The sequence below is a fragment of the Garra rufa genome, chromosome 4, assembly GCF_049309525.1.
Source record: "Garra rufa chromosome 4, GarRuf1.0, whole genome shotgun sequence".
NCBI classification, from domain to species: Eukaryota; Metazoa; Chordata; class Actinopteri; order Cypriniformes; family Cyprinidae; genus Garra; species Garra rufa.
Genome location: NC_133364.1, coordinates 4,198,698 through 4,222,115, shown reverse-complemented (window position 1 = coordinate 4,222,115; position 23,418 = coordinate 4,198,698). Strand labels below are relative to the sequence as shown.

The following is a 23,418-nucleotide window of genomic DNA, read 5'->3' as shown; positions in this document are numbered from 1 at the left end:
TTTAGAGCGAGCTATTCTGTTGCATATTTCTTTAAATGCTAATGAGCTCTGCTCGCCCCGCCCCTCTCTGCCGTGGGATGATGAGCTGTAATGTTTACAGAACAAAAATGTACATATAATGTCTTTCTTTCTTCATTCGTAAAGAAAGTGTTTTTTGAGGAAAACATTTTAAGATTTCTCTCCATATAGTGGACTTCCAAAAAATGCAGCTTCAAAGGGCTCTAAACAATCCCAGCTGAGGAACAAGGGTCTTATCTAGCGAAACATTATTTTTCTAAAAACATTTACAACTTACATACATTTTAATCCCAAACGCTCATCTTGCTGAGCTAGACAAGACGAGCATTTGAGGTTAAAAAGTATATAAATTTATTTTAGAAAATAACCCATTGTTTTGCTAGATAAGACCCTTCTTTCCTACTTAGATGCATATGTAGATCAGGATCGGTGCTTTCCATTCAAAAACGAAAGTAATGTTAACAGTAATGTTTTTGCATCCGATGACCCCCTTTAATATAGGCTACCTTTCAAGCATTCTGTGGATTTCTTTATGCTTTGTGAGGCACAGATAGCTAATAAATCCTCAAAAGTTATGTTACACACAACGCCTGTGTGAAAGCTTATTTTGGCCAGTATAAATGCAACATGCAATAAAACATATACAGTACAGACCAAAAGTTTGGACACACCTGAATGAGAAGGTGTGTCCAAACTTTTGGTCTGTACTGTATTTCTGTGTCTTTTATAGAGAAATGTAGGCTACCTTTTGTATTCCGACTACCTAATCAGAGATATTTTTTTTTATTGGTTCGTTTAAAGGGGTCATCGGATGCCAATTTTCCAGTTGATATGATTCTTTAGGGTCTTAATGAGAACTCTATAACATACTTTGGTTAAAATTCCTCAATGGTCGTGTAAAAAACAGTTTCAGTTTCTCATTCCAGTGTTTCTTAAAAAATAAAATAAAATAAATAAAAATCTCAAATACATTTCATTTCACAATCAGTGGAATTTAAAATCTACTAAACTAAATGTTCAAAATTATTTTTGTCAATGAAAGTGACATTTTGTGTTCATTACAAATTATAAAAAGTTGAATAGAAAAATCTGAATTTTTTTTTTTTTTTTTCATTTTATATCTTTTTTTATTGAGATGTTTAAATCATAGATTTTCAATGTGGTCCCAGACCCTTCATATTTGATTTTATTGAAAAGTACAGCATTTCTAAAAGCATTTATTTGCACAATTAATTTTTACATAATTTTTGTTTAAATAATTCAAGTAGTTGATTATAAAGTGATCAGTTTCTCATTAGTGTTTCTTAAATACCAATAGCAACAATCAAAAATGAAATGAATAAATTAAAATCCCAAATACATTTCATAAATAAGAAATTAACTACAGAAAAGCGGATTCCAGGAAAAACAATCATTATAAAAAGCACAGAATAGAAACATCATACAATATAACCTTCAGCTGTGCTAAGTTTGTTCAGGTAGTGTTTTCCTTTTCTCTACAGAATATTAAGGCAGAAGAGCAGTATCAGAATTAAACCTTTCAGACCCTCAAAACCAGTGTTGTGATCAGACACCGATAAACGTGTATGTGTGTGTGTTTTAAGACAGAGCGCAGCCGTTACTGCTTTCTTGTGGCACGTCCGTTTCACGTGCAATCTGAAGGAATTGATCCCAGTCTGGTGCTGATAGAGGCAGTTCTGTCTGAAAGTGATTCCAGAACCTGCCAATAAAACAACAACAGAAATTATAGACAGAATACTCATGAATGTGACATCAATCTGCAAAGAACATCTGAATTCCATAGCAAAAAACATACTTTATGAATCTGTGTAGTGTTTTTTTGTTAAAACCATCATATTCTTTTCCAGAAATATCATGGTAAATTTACAAAATTGATCTGACCTGAAATGTGTTGTTATTGCCAACTAAAAATATTAAAAAACAAAGCTGGTTTAAATAAAATACAAATGTTAGGTGAAATTTTTTAAAACAAATATGAAAAACTTGAAAATTAGATTAAAGGCTTTTAAAAATATAATCATCGTATTAAATTGACTAAAACTAAAACTGAAAGAAAAATATAAAGAGAAAATATAAAAAATGGCCCTTCTGTCTGAAAATGATTCCAGAATCTGCCAATAAAAATACACATGAATGCGACATGAATTTGAAAAGTATATCTGATTTCAGTAGCTAAAAACATACTTTATGAATCTGCATGTTAAAAATAGTTATCATTAATTAAAGTAAAGCTGAAAAAAACCTGACATAATAAAAGCTGTTTTCTGGTGATCACAATTAAAAAATTTTTGTCATCTGGACATAATGAAAATTTATTTTTAGTGATCGTGACTTAGTTTTCTCATGATCCCGACAACGTAAGTTTTCTTGTGATCACAACTTAATTTTCTTGTGATCCCGGGAACAAAAGTTATTTTGTTGTGATCACAACTTAATTTTCTTGTGATCTGACATAACGAAAGTTGTTTTCTTGTGATCACAATTGAATTTCTTTTGATCCCGACATAACGAAATTTGTTTTCTTGTGATTATGATTTATTTTTCTTGTGAAAGCTTTCTCGTTATCATGACTTAATTTTCTCATCATCTTGACGAAAGTTAACTTGTGATCTCAACATCTTATTTTGACAGAAGTTGTTTTCTTGTGATCCCGACATAACGAAAGTTGTTTTTCTTGTGACCACAATTTAATTTTCTTGTGATCTCGAACAAAATGAAAAATTTCTCGTTATCACAACTTAATTTTCTCGCGTAATCGCGACTTAAATTTCTCATGATCCCGATATAACAAAAGTTGCTTTCTTGAGATCGTGACTTAATTTTATTGTGATCCCGACAACAAAAGTTGCTTTCTAATTATCACAACTTAATTGATTTGTGATCTTGAAATTCTGAAAGTTATATTGTGATCTTGACAAAAGTTTTCAGGTTATCTCGACATAACCTGTCGAAATTAAATTTTCTTGTAATCTCAACATAACAGTAGTTGTTTGCTACACTGTAAAAAATCCAACTTGCAAATTGTTAACTCAGTTTAAAATTATAAGTTAGGTGGACAAATTTTTGAGCACAGTGTTGAGTATACTTATAAAAAAGATTTAACTGCATGTTTACTACTATTTTGTCCAATAAAAATAAACAATTAAGTTGGGAAAACGTAAGATTTTGATTTCTTCATTCGAGCGTTCAGTTCCTGTCATTGCGCATGCGCACTTGCGCAGCCTGTTTCCGCAGCATTTTGCACGGGGTTTTCCCTCATCAACGGCATTTTAGAAGAGGCTGGATGTTTTGTGGTTCAGGTAAGTTTTCTTATCGAAATAACTTAAATGAATTACACAAATGCTTAATGTAAAATGTAACGTTGTGTTTTGGAAAGACTATTCTAAGGAATGATATTTTCCAACGAGCTCAGACAGCTATTTAGCGATCTTCTTCACTTCACATGCTTCATTTGAAGGCCATGTTCAGTTTACGTTGTAAAATTTGAACGAAATGTATCAAAATACATGATAGTTATTACAATAAACTGTATTTAAATGGATTGTGTGTTGTGGATGGAGTTAATAGAATCTTCCGGTATTTAAGTCAGCAAAGAAGCATACGAAAGCCATACTGAACACAGTCATACGCCTAATGCGAATTAAAAATGCTAAATTGAGAGAGAATATATATAATTTATTTTTATTTTTATAAATCTTTGCTTGATTTGTGTTAGAGGAAGGCTTTAAGACCAAACAGAAGCCTCTGCCAGCTGGTCAGTTCCATTTCACCGTCCGCGTTTTGATATCTGAAAATCAGTTTTGGCTAACGTTCATCCAGCCACGCCACATTTCAGAGCACTACTTGTAAAAACAAAAACAAAGTAATCTTCCTGAGTGAATAACGTTACACAAGCAACAAGGAAAGTTGTCACTATTGTAGGTTAGTATTGTTAAATAGAGGGGGAAAATATCATTTTACATTTAAGAAAGTTATAGGGTATTCTTAACCTTGTTAACCGTGTGGTTGTTTCTGATCTTAGATGTATAAAATAACGTGCTTTATATAAAATATATAATCATGTTGAATTATCAGCAAATGTCTAGTATTTCCGGAGCTTTAAGTTTTTTTAGCATAGCTCTTCTTAGCACCATTTAGTTAAATGTAATTTGGCATTATTATTTTGCATTGAATGTGATTCATCTAATATTCTCCTTTTTTTGTATGTAATATTTATGTCGTGTTTTAAACAATTAATGTCAATTTAGTTGGAATGTAACACTGCACATGTCAAACTGTTTTTGTTTTTCTTTTCATAGGTTTGGAATGCAGTGTAAGCTTTGCAAATTTGCCCACAGTAGCAGAGAGGTCCTCTTGAAACACTACAGGCTTCGGCACTATCAAGGGCGATCCTGGCAGCATCCTTGCTTGTATTCTGACTGTGTCTGCACTTTTAAAACTGTAGGTGCGTTAAAAACACATTTGACAAGACCACACAAACACACTGCTGCAGTTACTGACCACTTTAATTTTTCATGTGAGTTATGTGATTTCAAAGATGTTTGTCAGCCATCCCAGCTTTTAAATCATATCAGAAATCATTTGAGGAGGCATGACACAGTCAATTGTCCTTTTAAAGATTGTGAGCTGACAACCAATGTCCTTTCAACTTTTAGTAGCCACGTATCTCGTAAGCATAAAGCTCAAGGTTTTGAAGATTTTAGCTCTTCTGTTACATTGCGAACTGATCGTTTGGAAAGCAATGAAGAGACAGGGTCTGAAGAGTCAGGAGATCCTTTGCAGAATCCACAGTCAAATGTTACTGATGTCACTGTTCCTTCAGTTCCTTCTGAACATTAAACAAACGTGTATTTAGAGCCTGTAGAATCTAGAACACAAACTTGCATCATTGATCCTTCACATGCAGACAATTTTGCATGTTTCAAAACCTGCAGTTCGGGAGATATTAAGTTGGATGTGTGATATTGTTTCATTGTCTAGTTATACAGCAAAACAATCGATCAGGGATAAAGAACCTCTTGTGGCTGATGTCCTAAAACAATGGCCAGCATTGTTTTTGGAAGATCAGGTGAGTTTATGTTTTTGAGATTATTTATTTATTTATTTAAAGATTAACTTGTGTAGTCTTAATTCTTACTGTTCACTGTGTATGTGTGTGTGCCTGTGTTTTAAGGTCTGTGCCGAGTTTTACAGAATTACACAATCCAACCTGAAGAGTGCTTTTTTTGTCTTCTTTGGATGAATATGCATCAAAGATGATCATGTTGTACCGATCACGTGGTGGAGCCTATGGAGATGAAATGAAGACCCTCCTAGACCAACTTGATCAAGTAATTATTTAGTGTCAAATCATGCAAACATATTGTAAAATTTGTAACCTGTGAATGAGCATAATAGTGGCCCTTTAAAGGTAAGCTCTAAGCTTTTGGTTGAATATAACATGCATAAAACTTTTTCTGTGTCTTTCAGGCTTCTGATGTGCTTGCTCAAAGGAAAGCTACAGCTCTCAAAGGTCTACCTTTGTTTATGAGGGAAAAGTCTGGAAACTTCCTGAAGTCTTGCGTGGTAAGTGTGTGTTATCAGTCTGTTATCAGCATATTCACTCATACCTGAGGTACTAACCAGATCCTGTAAAGAGAAAACAGTTTTGTCTGGTGTCCGAAACTAATCTACTGTTCCATAAACCAAACGGCATGGGGAAGAGTGGAATGGAGGAGACAAAGTGTTGGCAAAAATGTATTTATTGAATAATCCTAGTTGCATCCTTCTCAGTGATGAGTCTGACAGCACAAATTAAAAAAGTGTTATATAGAAGCAAACACAATGGAAAATTACGGCATGTGTGATTTGAGTGACCTATCTCAAACAATATAAAAAGCTCTTTGTGGTCCAGCAAAATTCAGTCAACTAAAAAAATGGGTTTTGATTCTGTGTTTATGCTGCTTTTTACTGCAGGACACAGACCCAGAAGACACTCACACAAAAGGAATGAAGATGGGGGTCTTAACAGTCGTTGAAGATGACGTTGCCACCATCCATTCAAACCCAAATGTAAGGTGCCTGTCTGTAGTTCTAGAGGAGCAAGTTGTGCTGGATAATGTGCAAGACCTCCCTACAGCTGTTGCTCTCCTATTTGGCTTGATTTATGCCATCAACATTAGCTATCCTAAAGAGCTAAAATACACTTTTGAAACAATTCAGAAAGTGTTCATTGGCCTTGACCCCCAGTGCTCTGCAAGAGTCCAGTCCTTCAAAAACAAATTGTTAAAGTTTAAGCTGCTGCAGTTCATTAGGCTAATGAAGGGCAAGTACTGATTTGTTCCTGTTTGTTCAGTAGCTGTATAACAGTACAACATATGCCAAAGACAGTTTTGAGTTTCAATGTAAGGTTTTATAACTTTCAAGTTTTCTTTTAACAGTTGTAATACTTTATTGCTCTAGTGCATGTGTTGAAACTCTGAAGTCTTGTTTATTGCTGCAGCATTTTAAAATTGTTATTCTGGCATTTTGAGAACAATTTTGTTATACAGCACTTTAAAAGCATTTTTGTTTTACTCCAGCACTTTAAAGGCATTACAAGATTTAAAGGATTAAGATTGTTGCCTCTCTTTTTGCCTTTCATTTCATTTAAATTTTATTTTATATATATTTTATTTTGAATTATTTTATTTTGATGAGTGGCGTAGAACTATATCTGAGTCCAAATTTTGCATTGCATGCTGACAGAAAATATGTCGCTTGGCAGAATTGTCAAATAAATATTTTTCTGTAAAAATGACAGTCTTTTTTATTGTGTTTACAGTATGGTTTGCAATCTGTGTTTGATTTTTAAAGTGAAGGACATACAGGAATCTGTGGAAGAAGTTTGAATGCAAGATTTAAAGCTGTAAATTAAAAGAAGAAAATTAAGTTGAACCAACTTAAAAAATTAAGGTAATTTGCTGCAAAGCTTTTTTGAGTTTACTGAACTTCAGGTCTGTAGTTCTCCCTACTCGTTTCTTAAAGTTCACTCAACCCCCTTTTTAACTTTAAACAAACTCATGATGACTAGTTAGATATACTTGCTGAGGAGGGTTAGACGTGCTCACTGAAGAAGGTATACCTAACTTAAACTAGCAATTTCAAACAACTTTCGACAATGATTTGGCATAACTTTAACCACGGAAGTTGAGTAAACTCAAAATTGCTTTGCAGCAAATTACCTTAATTTTTTAAGTTAACTCAACTTTTTATTTTTTACAGTGTAGTAATCGTGACATAATTTTCTTGTGATCCCGAAATAATAAAAGCTGTGTTCTTTTGATCACGACTTAATTTTCTCGTGATCACAAAATAACGAGTTCTTTTCTTGTAATCACAGCTTAATGTTTTTTATCACAACTTAATTTTCTCATTATCTCGAAATACGTTTTCTTGTTATCACAACTTAATTTTCTTGTGATCCCGGGAACAAAAGTTATTTTGTTGTGATCACAACTTAATTTTCTTGTGATCTGACATAACGAAAGTTGTTTTCTTGTGATCACAATTGAATTTCTTTTGATCCCGACATAACGAAATTTGTTTTCTTGTGATTATGATTTATTTTTCTTGTGAAAGCTTTCTCGTTATCATGACTTAATTTTCTCATCATCTTGACGAAAGTTAACTTGTGATCTCAACATCTTATTTTGACAGAAGTTGTTTTCTTGTGATCCCGACATAACGAAAGTTGTTTTTCTTGTGACCACAATTTAATTTTCTTGTGATCTCGAACAAAATGAAAAATTTCTCGTTATCACAACTTAATTTTCTCGCGTAATCGCGACTTAAATTTCTCATGATCCCGATATAACAAAAGTTGTTTTCTTGAGATCGTGACTTAATTTTATTGTGATCCCGACAACAAAAGTTGCTTTCTAATTATCACAACTTAATTGACTTGTGATCTTGAAATTCTGAAAGTTATATTGTGATCTTGACAAAAGTTTTCAAAATTCGAAATTCCCTGTGATCACAATTAAATTTTCTTGTAATCTCAACATAACAGTAGTTGTTTGCTAGTAATCGTGACATAATTTTCTTGTGATCCCGAAATAATAAAAGCTGTGTTCTTTTGATCACGACTTAATTTTCTCGTGATCACAAAATAACGAGTTCTTTTCTTGTAATCACAGCTTAATGTTTTTATCACAACTTAATTTTCTCATTATCTCGAAATACGTTTTCTTGTTATCACAACTTAATTTTCTTGTCATAAGGAAATTAAGACAAAAGTTTTTTCCTTATCACAACTTAAATCTCTTGATCATGATCATGACATAACAAAAGTTCTCTAAGTTTTTATTGCAATTTCAACATAAGTTTTCTTGTGATTTTGATCTGGATGTTGTTTTCTCAATTTTTTGACTTAATTTTCTCATGATCTCGACTTGAAGTAAGTTTTCTCATTATCCCGACTTTCTTGTCTTTGATTTTCTTGTGATCTTGTCAAAATTAAGGTTGTTTTCTCATTGTCATGACTTAAATTTCTTGTGATTTTGACGTAAAAGTTTTTCCCAAGTTACCCAGCTGTGCCAGTTTATATTGGCTCAGATTGTAAGTGTTTGTGACAGAGGGGTGACTTCATCCTGATCGCTATTGTGCAGACTGTTTTTGACAAGCAATTAACTCAGAATTATGAATGCTTAAATGGCTATGACTTTTTAGCTGCAGGTTTATCCATCATTAGATCATTACATGCATGACTCATCAACAAAATAATATTAACTGAAACTAAATAAGGTTCAAATTGACATACTAAAATTATAGTAGTAAAAAACTGCAAATGCAAAATAATATTTTTGTCTTAATAAACAAGATGTGGCATGATTTTGCATAGTTAAGGGAAGACACTGCATGCGAAAAAGTGTTTATTTTATAGCACTTTATCTATTTGTGTCAATAGATTTCAAATACAATGCACATTTTTAAAGGCTGTTTTCTCAAAATGAGATTTATGAGCCATAAATCTCCACTTCAGTAGCACTGACACACACCAAACTTTACATTTGTATCCCTGTCTACATCCTAAAGGTTTTTACAGAGGGATTTGTTCATAAATAATTTGCTTGATTTTATACATATAGTGTAGTTTTTTCTGAATTATGTCATGACAAAATGAGATACCCCAAATCCCCTCTGTAAAAACATTTAACTCTAATATGTCAAAAAAATAAAAAAAAATAAACAAGAATTTTGAAACTGACTTCATCCAGTGTTTAGATTTTTGTACTAGAAATATATGCAAATTAGCAAATATTTCATTAAATAATGGCTCATTTGCATATTTAAACCTAACATTTTAGAAAACTTGTGATACAAAAAATGTTTGCAATTATCTGTAATCAATCAACTGGGTAAGTAAGGTGATAACTGTTTCTTATTGTGAGGATGTTTTTTGAGTGTATTTTACTTGTGGTGGTAAACATCCGGATCTCGACTCATTTTGTTGTTGAAGCCGATGTACAGGTCGTCCCACAGCCGTCCGTTCAAAACCACGTGTCTCATCACATTGACTCGGTTCTTGATCTAAAACACACACATTTTATTTATTAATTTGTATTAGACTTCAGCATGTATCTCATCCTGCTCAGTCCGTACCTCCTCATACGCATGTTCTCTCTCCGGACGCACGTTTGGGAAAGAAAGATCCAGAAAGTCCACCAGATAGTTATAACCTCCTTTCAAAGGCTCAAAGTCATCGTCCGTCTCAATGATCTGATGGAGAAACACTCAGTGTTAGAGTTTATTCCATCTGTTTATGGGTTTGTCTGTGCATGAAGCTGCTGTAAGTGTGAAATCCACCAGCAGTTTGGCTGTAAAGTATATGATTTACCCGAATGACCAGATTGTAGCCTTTAAATCCTGCCCAGTTATAATAGTACTGGATCCAGCTTTTGTATTTAAAGATTTCAGCTGAAACAGAAGCATTCAGTTCATCCAAATACAAGCCAAAGTTCCAGCTGTCCTTATAGATCTTTGTGTCTTTGGGCGGTTCAGTGATGGCACTCCTATGGTTATGATAAACCAGAAAAGAAAATGATGTTGATGGAAATAATCCAACGTAATTCTCACATGCAACATGATAATGGACATATTAATGTGGAATGGAAATGAATCATGCATGCTTAAATGAAAGTACAAAAAAGTAATACAGAGAGTATAAATGTGACCCTGGACCACATTTATGAACCAGTCATAAATTAATAAATAAGCTTTCAATTGAAGTATGGTTTGTTAGGATAGGACAATATTTGGCCAAGATACAACTATTTGAAATCTGTAATCTATTAATTAATTTTTAACATATATTCACTGTAGGAAATTTACAAAATATTTACATAGAACATGATCTTTACTTATTATCCTAATGATTTACGGCATAAAAGAAAAATGTTTAATTTTGACCCATACAATGTATTTTTGGCTATTGCTACAAACATACCCGTGCTACTTAAGACTAGTTTTGTTGTCCAGGGTCACAGATATGTTTATAGATAAATGGTTTACATATAAATAATTTTTCAGCCTCTGTCTTGCAGGGTTGTTATAGTTAAATAAATCTTAAAATAAAAATATTAACATTTCAAAAATCTTTAAATACTTTTAAAAATGAATAATTTTTCCAGTTTAGTTAAATTTTACATTTTATTTTCACTATATTGATTGTGATTTTTTTTCAGGACTTTTGATGTTGAAAATGATTATTGAAATTTGAAAATATATATAATTATTAATAATAATGCAATTTAAATAATAATAATAAAACAAATATAAGAAGATTTTCATTTAGTTTAATGAGAAGTAGTAGAAAAACTAAAACAAATATAAATGACAAAAAAAATGCATAAAACTCAAAAAACAATGACTAATATAAATGACAAAAAAATACACATTTACTAAAACTTAAAATCAAAATCAGAAAATACAAAAAATTATAGAGAAAAATGTGTATATATATATATATATATGTATATATATGTATCTCAGTGAGACTTTTGGTGTCATGTTAGTGTTTTTGCATATTGTTTGTCATATGCTCTTCGTGCAAATATTAATGCAATTCAGGGTTGTTTTTTTACTTCCTTGTTGCAAAGCCAGTTGAGAACCTGTTAATGTAAAGACGTTAATGCCCTCTGCTCTGGCTACATCAACATACTCAAATGCTACATAACAAAGCTAATATAAAGCCATGTAAACATACCCATTGGATGGATTTTTTAGTGCCAGGGCCAAATCCAGGACTGAACCGGGTAAAGGAGTCCAGGTTAGGATGTTTGGGCAGCTCGCTCTTATCGATTCATTCAGATCTGCGGCGCTGTTCTTGATGTTCGTCTCCTTTATGTACCTGTTAGTCACATTCAAGTGTTCCTGTCATACATTTCATACTTTGATGACTGATATATACGGTACACTACAGTCAAAAGATAGGAATAATTGAGATTTTGTATGTGGTTTGGGTTGAATTTATTTAATGAAGTATACAGTAATATTGTGAAATATTTTTTAAAATAGTTTTTTTCTATTTGAATATATATTAAAATGTAATTGAATACTGTGATCAAAGCTGAATTTTCAGCTTCATTACTCCAGTCTTTAGTGTCATATGATCCTTCAGAAATCAATCTAAAATCTTTTAAATGGTAGTGTAATTAAATTTCATTACTCTCAGAAATTCACCACACTACATGCGCAAAGCAGCTTGTGAAGGTTGTTTCATGTTGGCTTTATCAATGCTTTCATTGTGTTCTTGCATACGGTAGTTAATTTTTGACTAGTTTCTGTGATAAAGCTTATGGATTTTCACCTGTCAGAGGGATGTGCTTCAGTGAAGTATCCGGCAAACGGACAGTAGATCTTGGGCTGCAGTGATTTCACCAGCTGCGTCTTATATTTTAACAGCTTCTTCCTCTCGTTCTTGATGAAATCTGCCTTCCAGCTTTCTACCAGTGAAAACCCCCACATTATTTACATTAGAATGCATCGTTTTTCTGTCATTGTGCTTTTCCTGCCTGCCCCGAATGGTCGCCTGTTCCCACAATGCATCTGTTTATAGTGACCTGTGACTTACCGGTGTATTTGCCGCCGTGGAAAGTCATGGGGAACCCGGAGGCACCGCCGGCAAAGTCGCTCATCATCAAATCAACGCCGTGGGGAAGACGTCCATTGTTTGGTCTGGTGCAGTCCACCGTATTCAGGATCATGTGACCTTGGAAGGGTTTATACAAACTTATAAGCAACATTGTGCATTACTAAGGGGGTTTAGGCACTTTATTGAGTCCATGTATTTACCATTTCAAGATTATCGTAATGTTAAACTACACCATCGTTCAAAAGTTTGAGGTCACTTTACATTATGTGCACGAATAATTTTTATGGACATGCACTTTCACTAATTTAATCAAAATTGTAACAAGCAGTGTCAAATAAACACATGCTTAAATGGTTTAATGTGGTTTCTGACAACATAAAAGCTTGAAGGTTTAAAACATTTTGAAAGTGAATTTTTTTTTTTGACTTGTTGGTATTGTAACTTAAATAATAATATTCATTTTTAATTTTAAAGTGTGCTTGTATTATTATTATTTTTTGTTCAAATCTGTCAAGGTCGCCTCATGTAATAATTCCCGCCTTTTTCTTGTTCAAATCTGTAACTGCTGAGGTCACCATATTATAGATAATAGTGAGGTGACATTGGCAGTTGCAGATTATTCCCGCCTTTTGTTGTTCAAATCTGCAACTGTTGAGGTCACCTCATTAGTGAGGTGATACTGGCAGTTACAGATTTTTCCCGCCTTTTTGTTTTTCAAATATGTAACTGTCAAATTCACCTCATTCTAGTTAATAATGAGGTGGCTTTGGTGGAAATAAAGAACCCTAAATTCAGGAGTTCAGCCATCCAACACATTCTTAACAGGTAAATGATTTCTTTACTAAAATGTCTATAAATTGAATAAAATTGAAATGAAAACTTTAAAATAGTTTCAAACTGGTTATTAATATATTGTTGTCTTCATTTTTATAATGAGAATTAAAATAAAAAAAACATAAAAGTGTAGTAAAATATGTCAAAATAGTAAGCCAGTTAGATTTTTATTTGATTTTTAAATTAAAAAACAATATTTAAGCAAGCAAGGATGCATTAAACTGCTCAAAAGTGACAGTAAAGGCATTTCTATGTTATAAAAGATTAATATTTCATATAAATGCTTTTATTTTTAACTTTCTGTTCATCAAAGAATCCTGAAAATGGAATGTATGACCGTTTCCAAAAAATATTAATGTTTAGAACATTGATAATAATCAGAAATGGTTCTTGAGCAGCAAATCAGCAAATTAGAGTCATTTCTGAAGGATCATGTGACACTGAAGACTGGAGTAATGATGCTGAAAATTCAGCTTTGATCACAGGAATAAATTACATTTTTTAATAAATTCACATAGAAAACATCTATTTTAAACTGTAATAATATTTCACATTTTACTGTATTTTTTGTCAAATAAGCCCAAACTTAAGCCATTCAAACTTTTTAACTCAGCTTCTGCTAATAATATAAATGCAACACAAGGCAGAATTGTTGGCTTTCAAACTGTTAAAACTGCATTTCTAAATATGCGAATTAACATACTTTGACACCCTTTAAAGTATTTCTATGTTTGTGCATTTTGCCTGAAGACTGTTCTTATGCATGTGCCAAATGAAAGGTGACCTGGCATCTGCCTAAACACCTTATAACACATAGGTTTTTGGATAAAGGCAATAAAATGCAACCAAAACGCTTTGTTCTGCTCTGATCCTCTGATACTGTAATCGACCTAGTTGTTTGCACATTAAGCTGTTTGTCTTTTCACAAACAGGCTGAACAGCAAAACGCAACAGTCTAAATGAGCAGCAAAATACCTTTATACTCCACAATCAAGCAGGTGTCCATTTCAGGATGAACTCCGTCCATCAGAATCATAAACCGCAGGTGCTCATCAACCTTTCAAATAAAAGTAAAGCCAGAATCAAGAAAAATATATCACATGAATAAGAGTGAACGAAAAGAAAAACATACATTCTGCCACACGCCGAATGGCACCACGTTGACATTTGTCAGATTCACTCCACTTTTCTCAAGATACCTGCAACAAAATAAAAACAGACTGTTATTCTGAAAGTCAGATGTCATTTTTTACAATTAAGATTTTTTTGTGGAATAGAAAAGTTCCAGGGATGTTGTTATAGGTTATTTGCAGAACCACAAATGTGAATAAAGAACCTTTATTTTTAGGAGTGCATTGTTGAGGAAACTTGTATGCTGAAATGGTTCTTTGTGTTAGAGTTTAGGGTTCTTGATTACTGCATTTTTGTGTTTTAACTGTCAAAGTTTCCTCATTATAGTTAGGTAACATTGGCAGTTACAGATTTTTCCCACTTTTTTGTTGTTCAAATTTGTAACTGTTGAAATTTTTTCTTATTATAGTTAATCGTGAGGTGATATTGGCAGTTCAGTTTTTCCCGCCTTTTTGTTGTTCAGATCTGCAACTGTTGAGGTCACCTCAGTATTCATGGGTACCAAAGACGTCACTTCCGCTATGCTCGCCGCCATATTTGTGTCCGATATGACAACAGACACAGCGCATCTAAATGAGATTTAATAATAAATTGAAATAAGAAATTACTTTTTACTACTACTTCCCACACTGTGTATCTGACTTGATTGTATGTTTAGGACAAAAAGTGTACATCACTGTGAACGTAGTCGCTCGATGAAGACTTTAAGACCTTGAAGAATCCTCTGCCGGCTGGTCACTAACTTACTTCACAGCGAACGGGACTCGCGCTGACGGCACTTATCCCCTAGTCCGCGCTTAGATTTCGGCAAATGCAGAGAAATGTAATTATTGAGCATAAGACCAACATCCAGCAAGCCAAGAAAACATCAAATTGACCTAATGGAAGACGTCTTTCACGTCTTGTGTATTCCTAAACCTGGATCTCATTATTGAAGCACAAATTCAAGCACCAAAAGCATGAGATTTCTTTATTTAAAATATGCGTTTTTATTCATTCAAGCTATATGGCTGCAATAACATTTTAGTTTAATTTAGTTTAGTTTATTACACCACTTGTGCAGCCAGTCACAATTCACAATGGTACCATTTACTCGGGATGATGGTTTGTGTGTAACTTGTGTGCCATTTTTGTATGACAAATAATTTTAAGAGTAACTGTACATAAATAGTTTCAGCAAAACAAATATGATTATTTTTGAGAACCTTTTTACATGTATATACTTTACTGCAGGCGTTGCAATGACGAACGCTATGTAGTACAATAGTTTAGCGTTTATTATTTAATTTTCATAATTCACTAAACACCGTATATTCTAAAACACCTTCAACTATAAAACACTCTTGCTCTTAAGCCAAATACACACTGAAACAAATAATAGACTGCATCTGGATGTACTGTAAGTCACTATTCTCTGCATTAGCACTGTTTTGAACTTGCTGTTCGAATGCTTTCTTGTTTACTAAATCTTTGGACTTATGAATTGATCGGTTCAAAATGAAGTAATTACAAAAAAAATGCTTCTTTTCATTTTAAGGCATTATTTTCATATTAATGTACTGATTCACAATCTTAGTCAATAATTAATTATTATTCCACTACTCTTATTGTGCCGAAAAAAACACCCTTGCTGTGAAAAGCACCTGCGTGAATGACACCGGTACGCTAAAGACTGTATGCATACCGACCCACTTCAAGCACTGCTGAGAACGAATAAAACTGTAGTTAGGTTTTTTTCTGATGACTGTTGTTACACCGTACAGAACAACAGATCTTGGGCATATTGTATCCTTGTTGTGAACATTCTGGGAGTTTTGTTGATCTTCCTCTGGTAGTTGTGGCTGCTGTGACCATAGACTGAAACAGGTAGCGCGGTCACAAAAATGGCGGCGATAAAGCACAGTGACGTCACATGGTCCCTATGGATAGTTAATAGTGAGGTGACATTGGCAGTTACTGATTTTTCCCGCCTTTTTGTTGTTCAAATCTTCAACTGTTGAGGTCACCTCAACTTTTGAACTTTCAAATGGATTCAAACAGGTTTAATAACAACCATGTCTTTTTCTTTTCAGTTTAACAGCACATGAAAGTGTGAGCATCTCTGTTCAGCTGAGGATAATTTTCTCTTTTTTTCGCTCCGTATCTTTCTGATGTCAGGTATGGCTCTTTTACTCTTAGAGTAATTGGCATACTACATGTTATGATTCATTTTCTTGGAATCTCAATTTGAGGTCAAATAAAATTGGGGTCAGATTAAGTATATTATATAAAGAGTAAATTGGAACCAATTAGTTATACGTGACAGCCATAACATTGGCACAATTTATTATCACTATTTCAGTTTTATTTTAATTATGTATACACATTCTCTAGACTTCATTCTCACCAAAACACCGGCCTTGAAGTGTCTCCAACGTAAATGGGAATATCTGGACGCATCTTGGAAAGACGTTGCAAAGTTGGGTAGCTAATAGAAAAAAAAAGGCAAATTTAAATTTTAAATGTACAGTTTCATGGCATAATGCAATACAATATGGCGGAACAGACACTAACCTCAGGTGATCTGAATGCATATGGCTGATGTAAATGAGATCAGCCTGACTGAGTCTGTCCATGGCATCAGACGGAGGTTCATGAAGGAGCCACCAGCCCCTCGCAAACGCTGGTCCTGTGAGCCACGGGTCGAACATCATCCGCTTGTTCCCCACCTTCAGCTCCATGCATGCGTGTGTGATGTATGTCAACTGGAACGCACAGAATTCTTTGATGAATAGGTTAGTCAAAACATTTATTTGACAAAGGAATCTTTTGTAGCATTAGAAATTAAAATCTTGTGCATCTGTGATGTCAGCTGCATATTGATTGCAGTTTGACCAATTATTAAAGGAATGTTCCAAACTTTCTGAATTGCAATTTAACCTTTTTTTCTTTCTTCTTTTTTTTTTTTTTTGGTGTTAGCCTTTTATTGATAGGCCAGTAAACGAAGTGGACTCGAACACGGGACACCCGAAGCACAACGACGCTGCATGTCGAAGAACTTGCCCACAAGGCTATCGGCGACGCCAGTTACAATTCAACTTTAAAGGGCTTTTCTCATTTTCTTTGAAAAGGAGGTAATCAAATGAGTATTCACATGGGTGTGAAAATGTAACTAGAGACTCTTAGTCAGTTAACGATGACTTGCATTGCTTCAAGGTTTGTTTAAGCAGTTTGTTTATATTAAAGGCATGATATGTTCTGTTTAGCTTACATTTTGTGCATATTTACACTAAAATGAGCTAAATTACCACGGAACATCTCAAATAATTACATTTTGTTGCAAACTTGACAAACAGGTCCATTTGCCGTTGATTGAAATATTAACGGCATGTTTTTAGGTGTGGTGTTGGAAGCTCTATTTATTTATGAAGGACTGAATGTTCTAGCCTGGGTGGGTAAAATTATTATATACCGTAATCTCTCCGGCATGTAGCTCCTGTGCTTCTCGACGCTCTGCGGTCCAGGGATCTGGAGGATTCAACTCCAACAGCTCTAAACTACCGTCAGTGTCTGACAGCACTGCTTCTACACACAAACACAGTAAGACAATAACACAGCATTCACTTCCAGCAATTATTAATATGCAGCTATATTATGAACACACATTATTTATATATTAGCTGCAATTAAAATGACATCAAATATCATTTAAAGAATCATTTTAGTGAATGTGTCTTTATTTTCTTCTTTATTTCATAGCATAAAAACATTTTAGAATTCTGAAGAATCTCTTTCAAAACTTAACTAAACTTTTGTGCAATAGATTGTTTCTATATAAAACCTTTGCTGCATTTTCAAGAGTGTATGAAATTGATTTCACTGGACTTTCTCTTAAACAACAGTGACATTACCGAGTTCATCTTGCATGAAGCTGTCTGGAGGGTTGACGTACTCCATAGTGGCCACATTAAGTTTCCAGTAGTGTTTGGTGCAGCGCACTGTTCTGTTACACAAACACATAAGCGCACATATACAGTGATTCGTGATAAATATTTCTACAGTATTGAATTTAGATTGAATTCGATTTTTTAAAAATATTTTTGTGTCTTGTGCTTATCAAGGCTGAATTTATTTAATAAAAAAAAATACAGTTAAAGCAGTAAAATTGTTATACGTTGACAATTCAAAATAGCTGTTTTTATGGAATTAGAATGTTCTGCTTCATTACTCCCATCTTCAGAAATATTAAGAAATCCTCAAGAAACATTTCTGATCATTATCAATTTTAAATTCATGCTACTTCATATTTTTGTGGAAACCCTGATATATTTGCTTTCAGGGTTCTTTGCTGAATAGAAATAGAAAATCTTTTGTAACTTTATAAATGTCTTTACTGGCACTTTGTCAAGGTTCTGTCACTTAATTTTGGGTTTTGAGGCAGATCTGTACGTTCTGTACTTTCTCATTACCCTCTTTGTTTGCTTATATGCTTGTTATGCTTGTGTTCTCATTCCTGAGCCATTGTCATATGTTCCTTGCGTGTGTTGTCTGTGTGCCCTGCCCTGCCCTCACTAGTCTGGATGCCAGTTGTGTTTCTCCATCCACTGGGTAGTTTTTATTTGTTTTGTTTTGATTACTTTTATCATTAAAAAAAGCCTATTGAGCTCACTAATCCCTTAACACAAAACCTTACAGATTAATCAAACCAGAAAGAGGACTCTGCAGAGCTTCAATGGGCACCTTCCTCTTTCTGTCTCCCCCATTTGGGAACTTAGTGAAACCTCAGATGGTCTAGCTCATTCAACAACACCCCTTTCATCAAAGACTTTACCCACAACTTCCTTGCCAGGAATGATCTGAAGAAGCCCTTAACATCTGCCTTATAAAGTCTGACTCTGGTGGTCTCATGGGTCTTACTCTTGGGAGAAGGGAAGGCTGAGGCGACATTTACACTTTTTAGAGGAGCAGGATGATGATGATGAGCCTTTATTTGTCACACACATTGTTACATGCGGTGATATTGGACCCCTCCGACCATACACAAACATAACATTTCCAGGGAAGACAGGTCAGTTGAGAGGTAGCACAGAAAAATAAGAAAATAAGATACATTAGGAAAAGAAGGAGGCGGAAATAAAACCCTCCCAGACTGTCCTTCCAGTAGGGCAGTGTGAGTTCAGGGGGAAAAAAAAGCCCCAGCAACAAGCACATAAACATAGACCTAGACATAACATTGCAACAAGGGAGGGGAACAGGGGATTTGGAAGTAGTCCAATATAGGCAACAGCCATCCAGTCCTACGCTAGAAGAGCGCTGGTCACAGACCCGCCTACCCATATCGGGGTAAAAAGCGTACGAAGGTGTGGGATCTGGTGGAGCCAATGTTTGTCTACCTGTAACTGTGTGTATGTGTAAGCCTGTGAAGTCTGGAACCCAGTCCACAGCAGATGTCCTTGGAACGGGGAGGAGGAAATCAGAGTGTCCCGTTATCTTGTTCTCTGGGGAAAGTTGTTCGTCTCCAGCAACGGCCTTGGCTGAGGCCGTCTGGAAGATATGGGATGGGATGGGGTGGGGGTGGGGCACGAGAAGATGGTATCAGTTGCGTTCAGAGACCAGTTGATCAAATCCATAATTCCTTTTGTTTCGAGAACAGGGCAAAGAGAGTCTCAGAGATAGAACTACGAGACGAGAAGCCAGCGAGGAGAGATGAGGGAGGGAGAGGGAAAGATGTGACCGCCTTCGCTGAGAGCTGAAGTAGATGAACCAGGAGGCATGTGTATTGCAGTTTCTCTGGCTGTGTCCATCTGACCTTGCAAGTGCAGGACAAGGAGGCTTGGTCCTGGAGGATCTGAGTGCAGAGGTCTCAGATTCAGTGGTCCCACAAATTGAGGTTCTGGAGGACCCAATGCCAGTGGTTCTGGACAACTTGATTTCTGTGTTTCCAAGTTTAGTGATCCTGGAGGACCTGAGTGCAGTCGTCTTGAATCCAGTAGTACTGAACAGAGTATGTGAGTGGAGTGGAGCGGTGTGAGCGCTCCACCATTGCTCCATCATGAGTACAATTCATGCCAACGGTCCGTAATATTACTGCATATTAAGCAAGAATTCACATGTTAAACATATTTAGCTAGCTTGAAAATACCTGTTTATTCTCAAAAAAAAAATATTATTTATTATTATAAGAAATAATATTAAATATTATTTTTCACTAAAAGCTAATTGAATATATCCTATGTGGCGGGAGGGACGAACGACAGACACAGTGGGTGTGGCGTCAGGCCTCGGAGAGGCTTTTATTAAACAGAAAATAAAAGGGAAAGTGTCCAAACGGGAAATAATGGTGTCCAAAATAAACAGGGGAATCTGGTGTCCTCGTGTGAAGGGGTATCGTGAAGGAGGGCAGTGTTTGGTAGGGAAGGGTCCAGGAAAGGGGCGGAGTCCGGCGGCCGCACACGCTCCCCCGCTTGGGACCGGGGTGCTAGGGGGCGGCGGCATCTCCTGCGGCTTCAACCTCCTTCTGAGCTTTCACGGTGCTTCTTGGGGGGAATTCGGCCCGGCATCCTGGCCCGTCGGCCATCAGTAGTGCGGTTCTCGGCCGGACCGCAAGTCCAGCGGCTTATCCTCAGCAGCGCTGGTTCCATTTTCACCCCTTCCTGGACCCGCGAGGACACCAGCGTGCATGCACGGGGGGAAGAGACCGATCTCTTGAGGAGAGGCGCGCTCGGGATTTAAACAGCGGCGGTGATGAGGCTTCATTTCCTTCACGTGTCCTCATCACACGCCGCCAGCCCGAGACGATTACTCGCCCCTCCTCTCCCCTACACACCCACTCCCGTCGGGAGCCTGGAGAAGGGCGGCGAATAAGGGACGGGGTGGTGATGATAATTAGGGGGGAGGCAGCCGACTCGTCACACCTAACATATCACAGCAGTAAAAAGGGTGTTCAAGAGTTCCAGGAAAGGAAGAACTAAACTAAAATTTCTCATGTAAAAATGTCCTTTTGAATATGTTCTTAACAGGAATTTTTATTTAGGCTTTTTAAATTTGGGTCAACAAAGTACATCAGCATCTCAACAACACTGAAGCTGTAGCAATGAAAATCACCAACTTGCTTAAAAACTGTGCAAATGAATGTTATTTCACTTGTTTTAAAATAATTTACTGTAAAAAAGTACATTTTGATCAATTCAATGCACCCTTGAATTAAACAAATTTCTTAAAAATCGTAATGACCCCAAACATTTGAATTATTAGAAATATAACATTCCTTGTTATAAACACATAATGATAATAACAATCAACTTTAATATTCAGTAAGGATAATTAGACTATGCTTTATTTGATGGGGGGCGATGAGGGACCTGGATAATGGGTAGAGGAGCGCTGGCCCAAAAAAGGTTGAGAACCACTGACTCTAGAGCGTCTCTGCTGTCAATGAACTTTTTGTTGATTTGTTTTTGTGCATACAGCCATTTTGCTTTCTTGATCTTCTGATCTGAAATATTTATCTTGGCTACCCAGCAGCCCAGAAACCTCTTTGTGTAAGCCCTGGCAAATGTTCCCTTCATGTTTTGTCTGTGTACCATGGCTATTTCTTCCGTGCCCTGCCCAGTTCCAGTGCCAGTTGTGATTTTCCCCTGTGGCAAAGTTCTTGTTTGTTCTTTTTTCATTTGATAATGCCCATTAAACTCTGTATTTGAGTCATCACTCATTCCTTACCACAAAACCTGACACACTCTTCAGTGCATCCTAGCTGAATGAAAATAGCACTAATTTCTTCCCTTCTTACAAGTGGTACTTCATGGTTACCATAAAATAGTGAAGAAGCACAACTGGTTTCAACATAATTATCAGAAATGTTTCTTGAACATCAAATTCGCAAACTGGAATGATTTCTGAAGCATCGTGTGACACTAAAGATCAGAGTATAAGAGTTTTTATGAAGTTTAAAATGCTTCCTTCAAAAACAAAAACAAAAAATGTATATGTTTACATTAAACCAAAAAATCCTAACAGAGAAGTGAGCTTCAGGGGCTATTTTATCATCAGCATCATCAGATAAATGACTCAAAATTTAAATATTTTATTATCAGTGTTTTCTACTTTTATGAATTTCAAATCACCCACCTGCCATCAATGTCCTCTATGTCTTTAATGAAGAGTCCACCCTGGTGTTTGCACTGGTTCACACAAGCTCGTATTTTGTCTTTTCCCTTGTAAATGATGTAGCATTTGCTGTTCTCTGGGTTTTTCTTAAAATTAATTCCATCTTTCAGTGCCTGGACGTCTTCAGCCTCCAGTCGGAGGACAGTCTTTGAGATCTGAGATGTCATTGCTCTTCAGATCTAGAGACGAGCGACTCTTTAGTTGACTTTCAGCAGTAGATCCTGGCTTCAGTTCCAAAGAAGGATTGTTCTGTTTACAGTCATAATTATAGTCATCATTATGATGCATTCGAATAACAGGTGCAGCTAGAGATGTATATTAAATATTAAATATCATTTAATAGTAATTACAAGTTTTTTTTCTGTCAAATAATCTTCAAATTATAACAAATTTCGAATAATTTATAAGTTTGTTCTATAGAGAAAGCGACGTTACCTTGTTGTGAGCTGATTTCCTAGGAAAATGTGAGCAGGAAGAGGCTTCTGTGAGTTCAGGGAATGTCTGTGAGCTGCAGCCGACAGTTGAGAAGCTGAAAGTGAAGCTAGTGAAGGTCCGCTGCTGTTATCAAGCTCTTTCAGATGAACCCTCGGGGCGTAGCTGGCATTTCAAACTGGCCAGTATGGCTTTTTGATTTTACTCTAGATCTTTTTTGTTTATATTAGGTTAAATATATTGGGTACACTGTAAAAGAAAACTTATTGGAGCATGCTTTACAAGACATTACTGCTTCAGTCCACTAATTCACCATACATGCAGTTTCTTTGTAGTTAATTTAAAATTTTAAAATGTTTTTAAAGATTCTAATAAATTCAAGTGTTTATGAGTAAATAGTGTTAGTGTTTCAAGATAATTTGTGTGGCACATAAACAACATTTGCATTTAGTTTTCTCACTGAGCAGTATATAATACCTGTAGTCACACGCAACCCTACCTTTTAGGTACTTTGATCTACACTTTAAGGTCCCTACATTCTTAAAAATAAAGATGATTCACGATGCCATAGAGCTTTTTTTTTTTTGTTTAAATGATTCCATAAAGAACCTTTAACATTTTTACAAAAGTAAAGAAGGTTCTTCAGATTATAAAGGGTATAAGAAAGAGATGGGTCTTTAAAGAACCTTTGACTGAATGGTTGTTTGTGGAACCAAAAATGGTTT

At 35.3% G+C, this 23,418-nt stretch overlaps 1 protein-coding gene across 1 annotated transcript; it reads right to left on the bottom strand.

Annotated features, from left to right (window-relative positions):
- Nucleotides 1-1,127: 1,127 nt before the first annotated feature.
- LOC141333248 (cytidine monophosphate-N-acetylneuraminic acid hydroxylase) lies at nucleotides 1,128-22,831 on the bottom strand. Its single transcript, XM_073838217.1, has 15 exons — nucleotides 22,697-22,831; nucleotides 22,223-22,510; nucleotides 18,007-18,098; nucleotides 17,568-17,680; nucleotides 16,670-16,860; nucleotides 16,503-16,583; nucleotides 14,118-14,184; nucleotides 13,961-14,042; nucleotides 12,131-12,268; nucleotides 11,867-12,002; nucleotides 11,264-11,407; nucleotides 9,896-10,070; nucleotides 9,661-9,777; nucleotides 9,473-9,588; nucleotides 1,128-1,738 (listed from the first exon to the last, which is right to left on the bottom strand). The coding sequence occupies exons 2-15, from the start codon at nucleotides 22,426-22,428 to the stop codon at nucleotides 1,618-1,620; spliced, it is 1,779 nt and encodes a 592-aa protein (XP_073694318.1). The 5' UTR covers nucleotides 22,429-22,510; nucleotides 22,697-22,831; the 3' UTR covers nucleotides 1,128-1,617.
- Nucleotides 22,832-23,418: the final 587 nt, after the last annotated feature.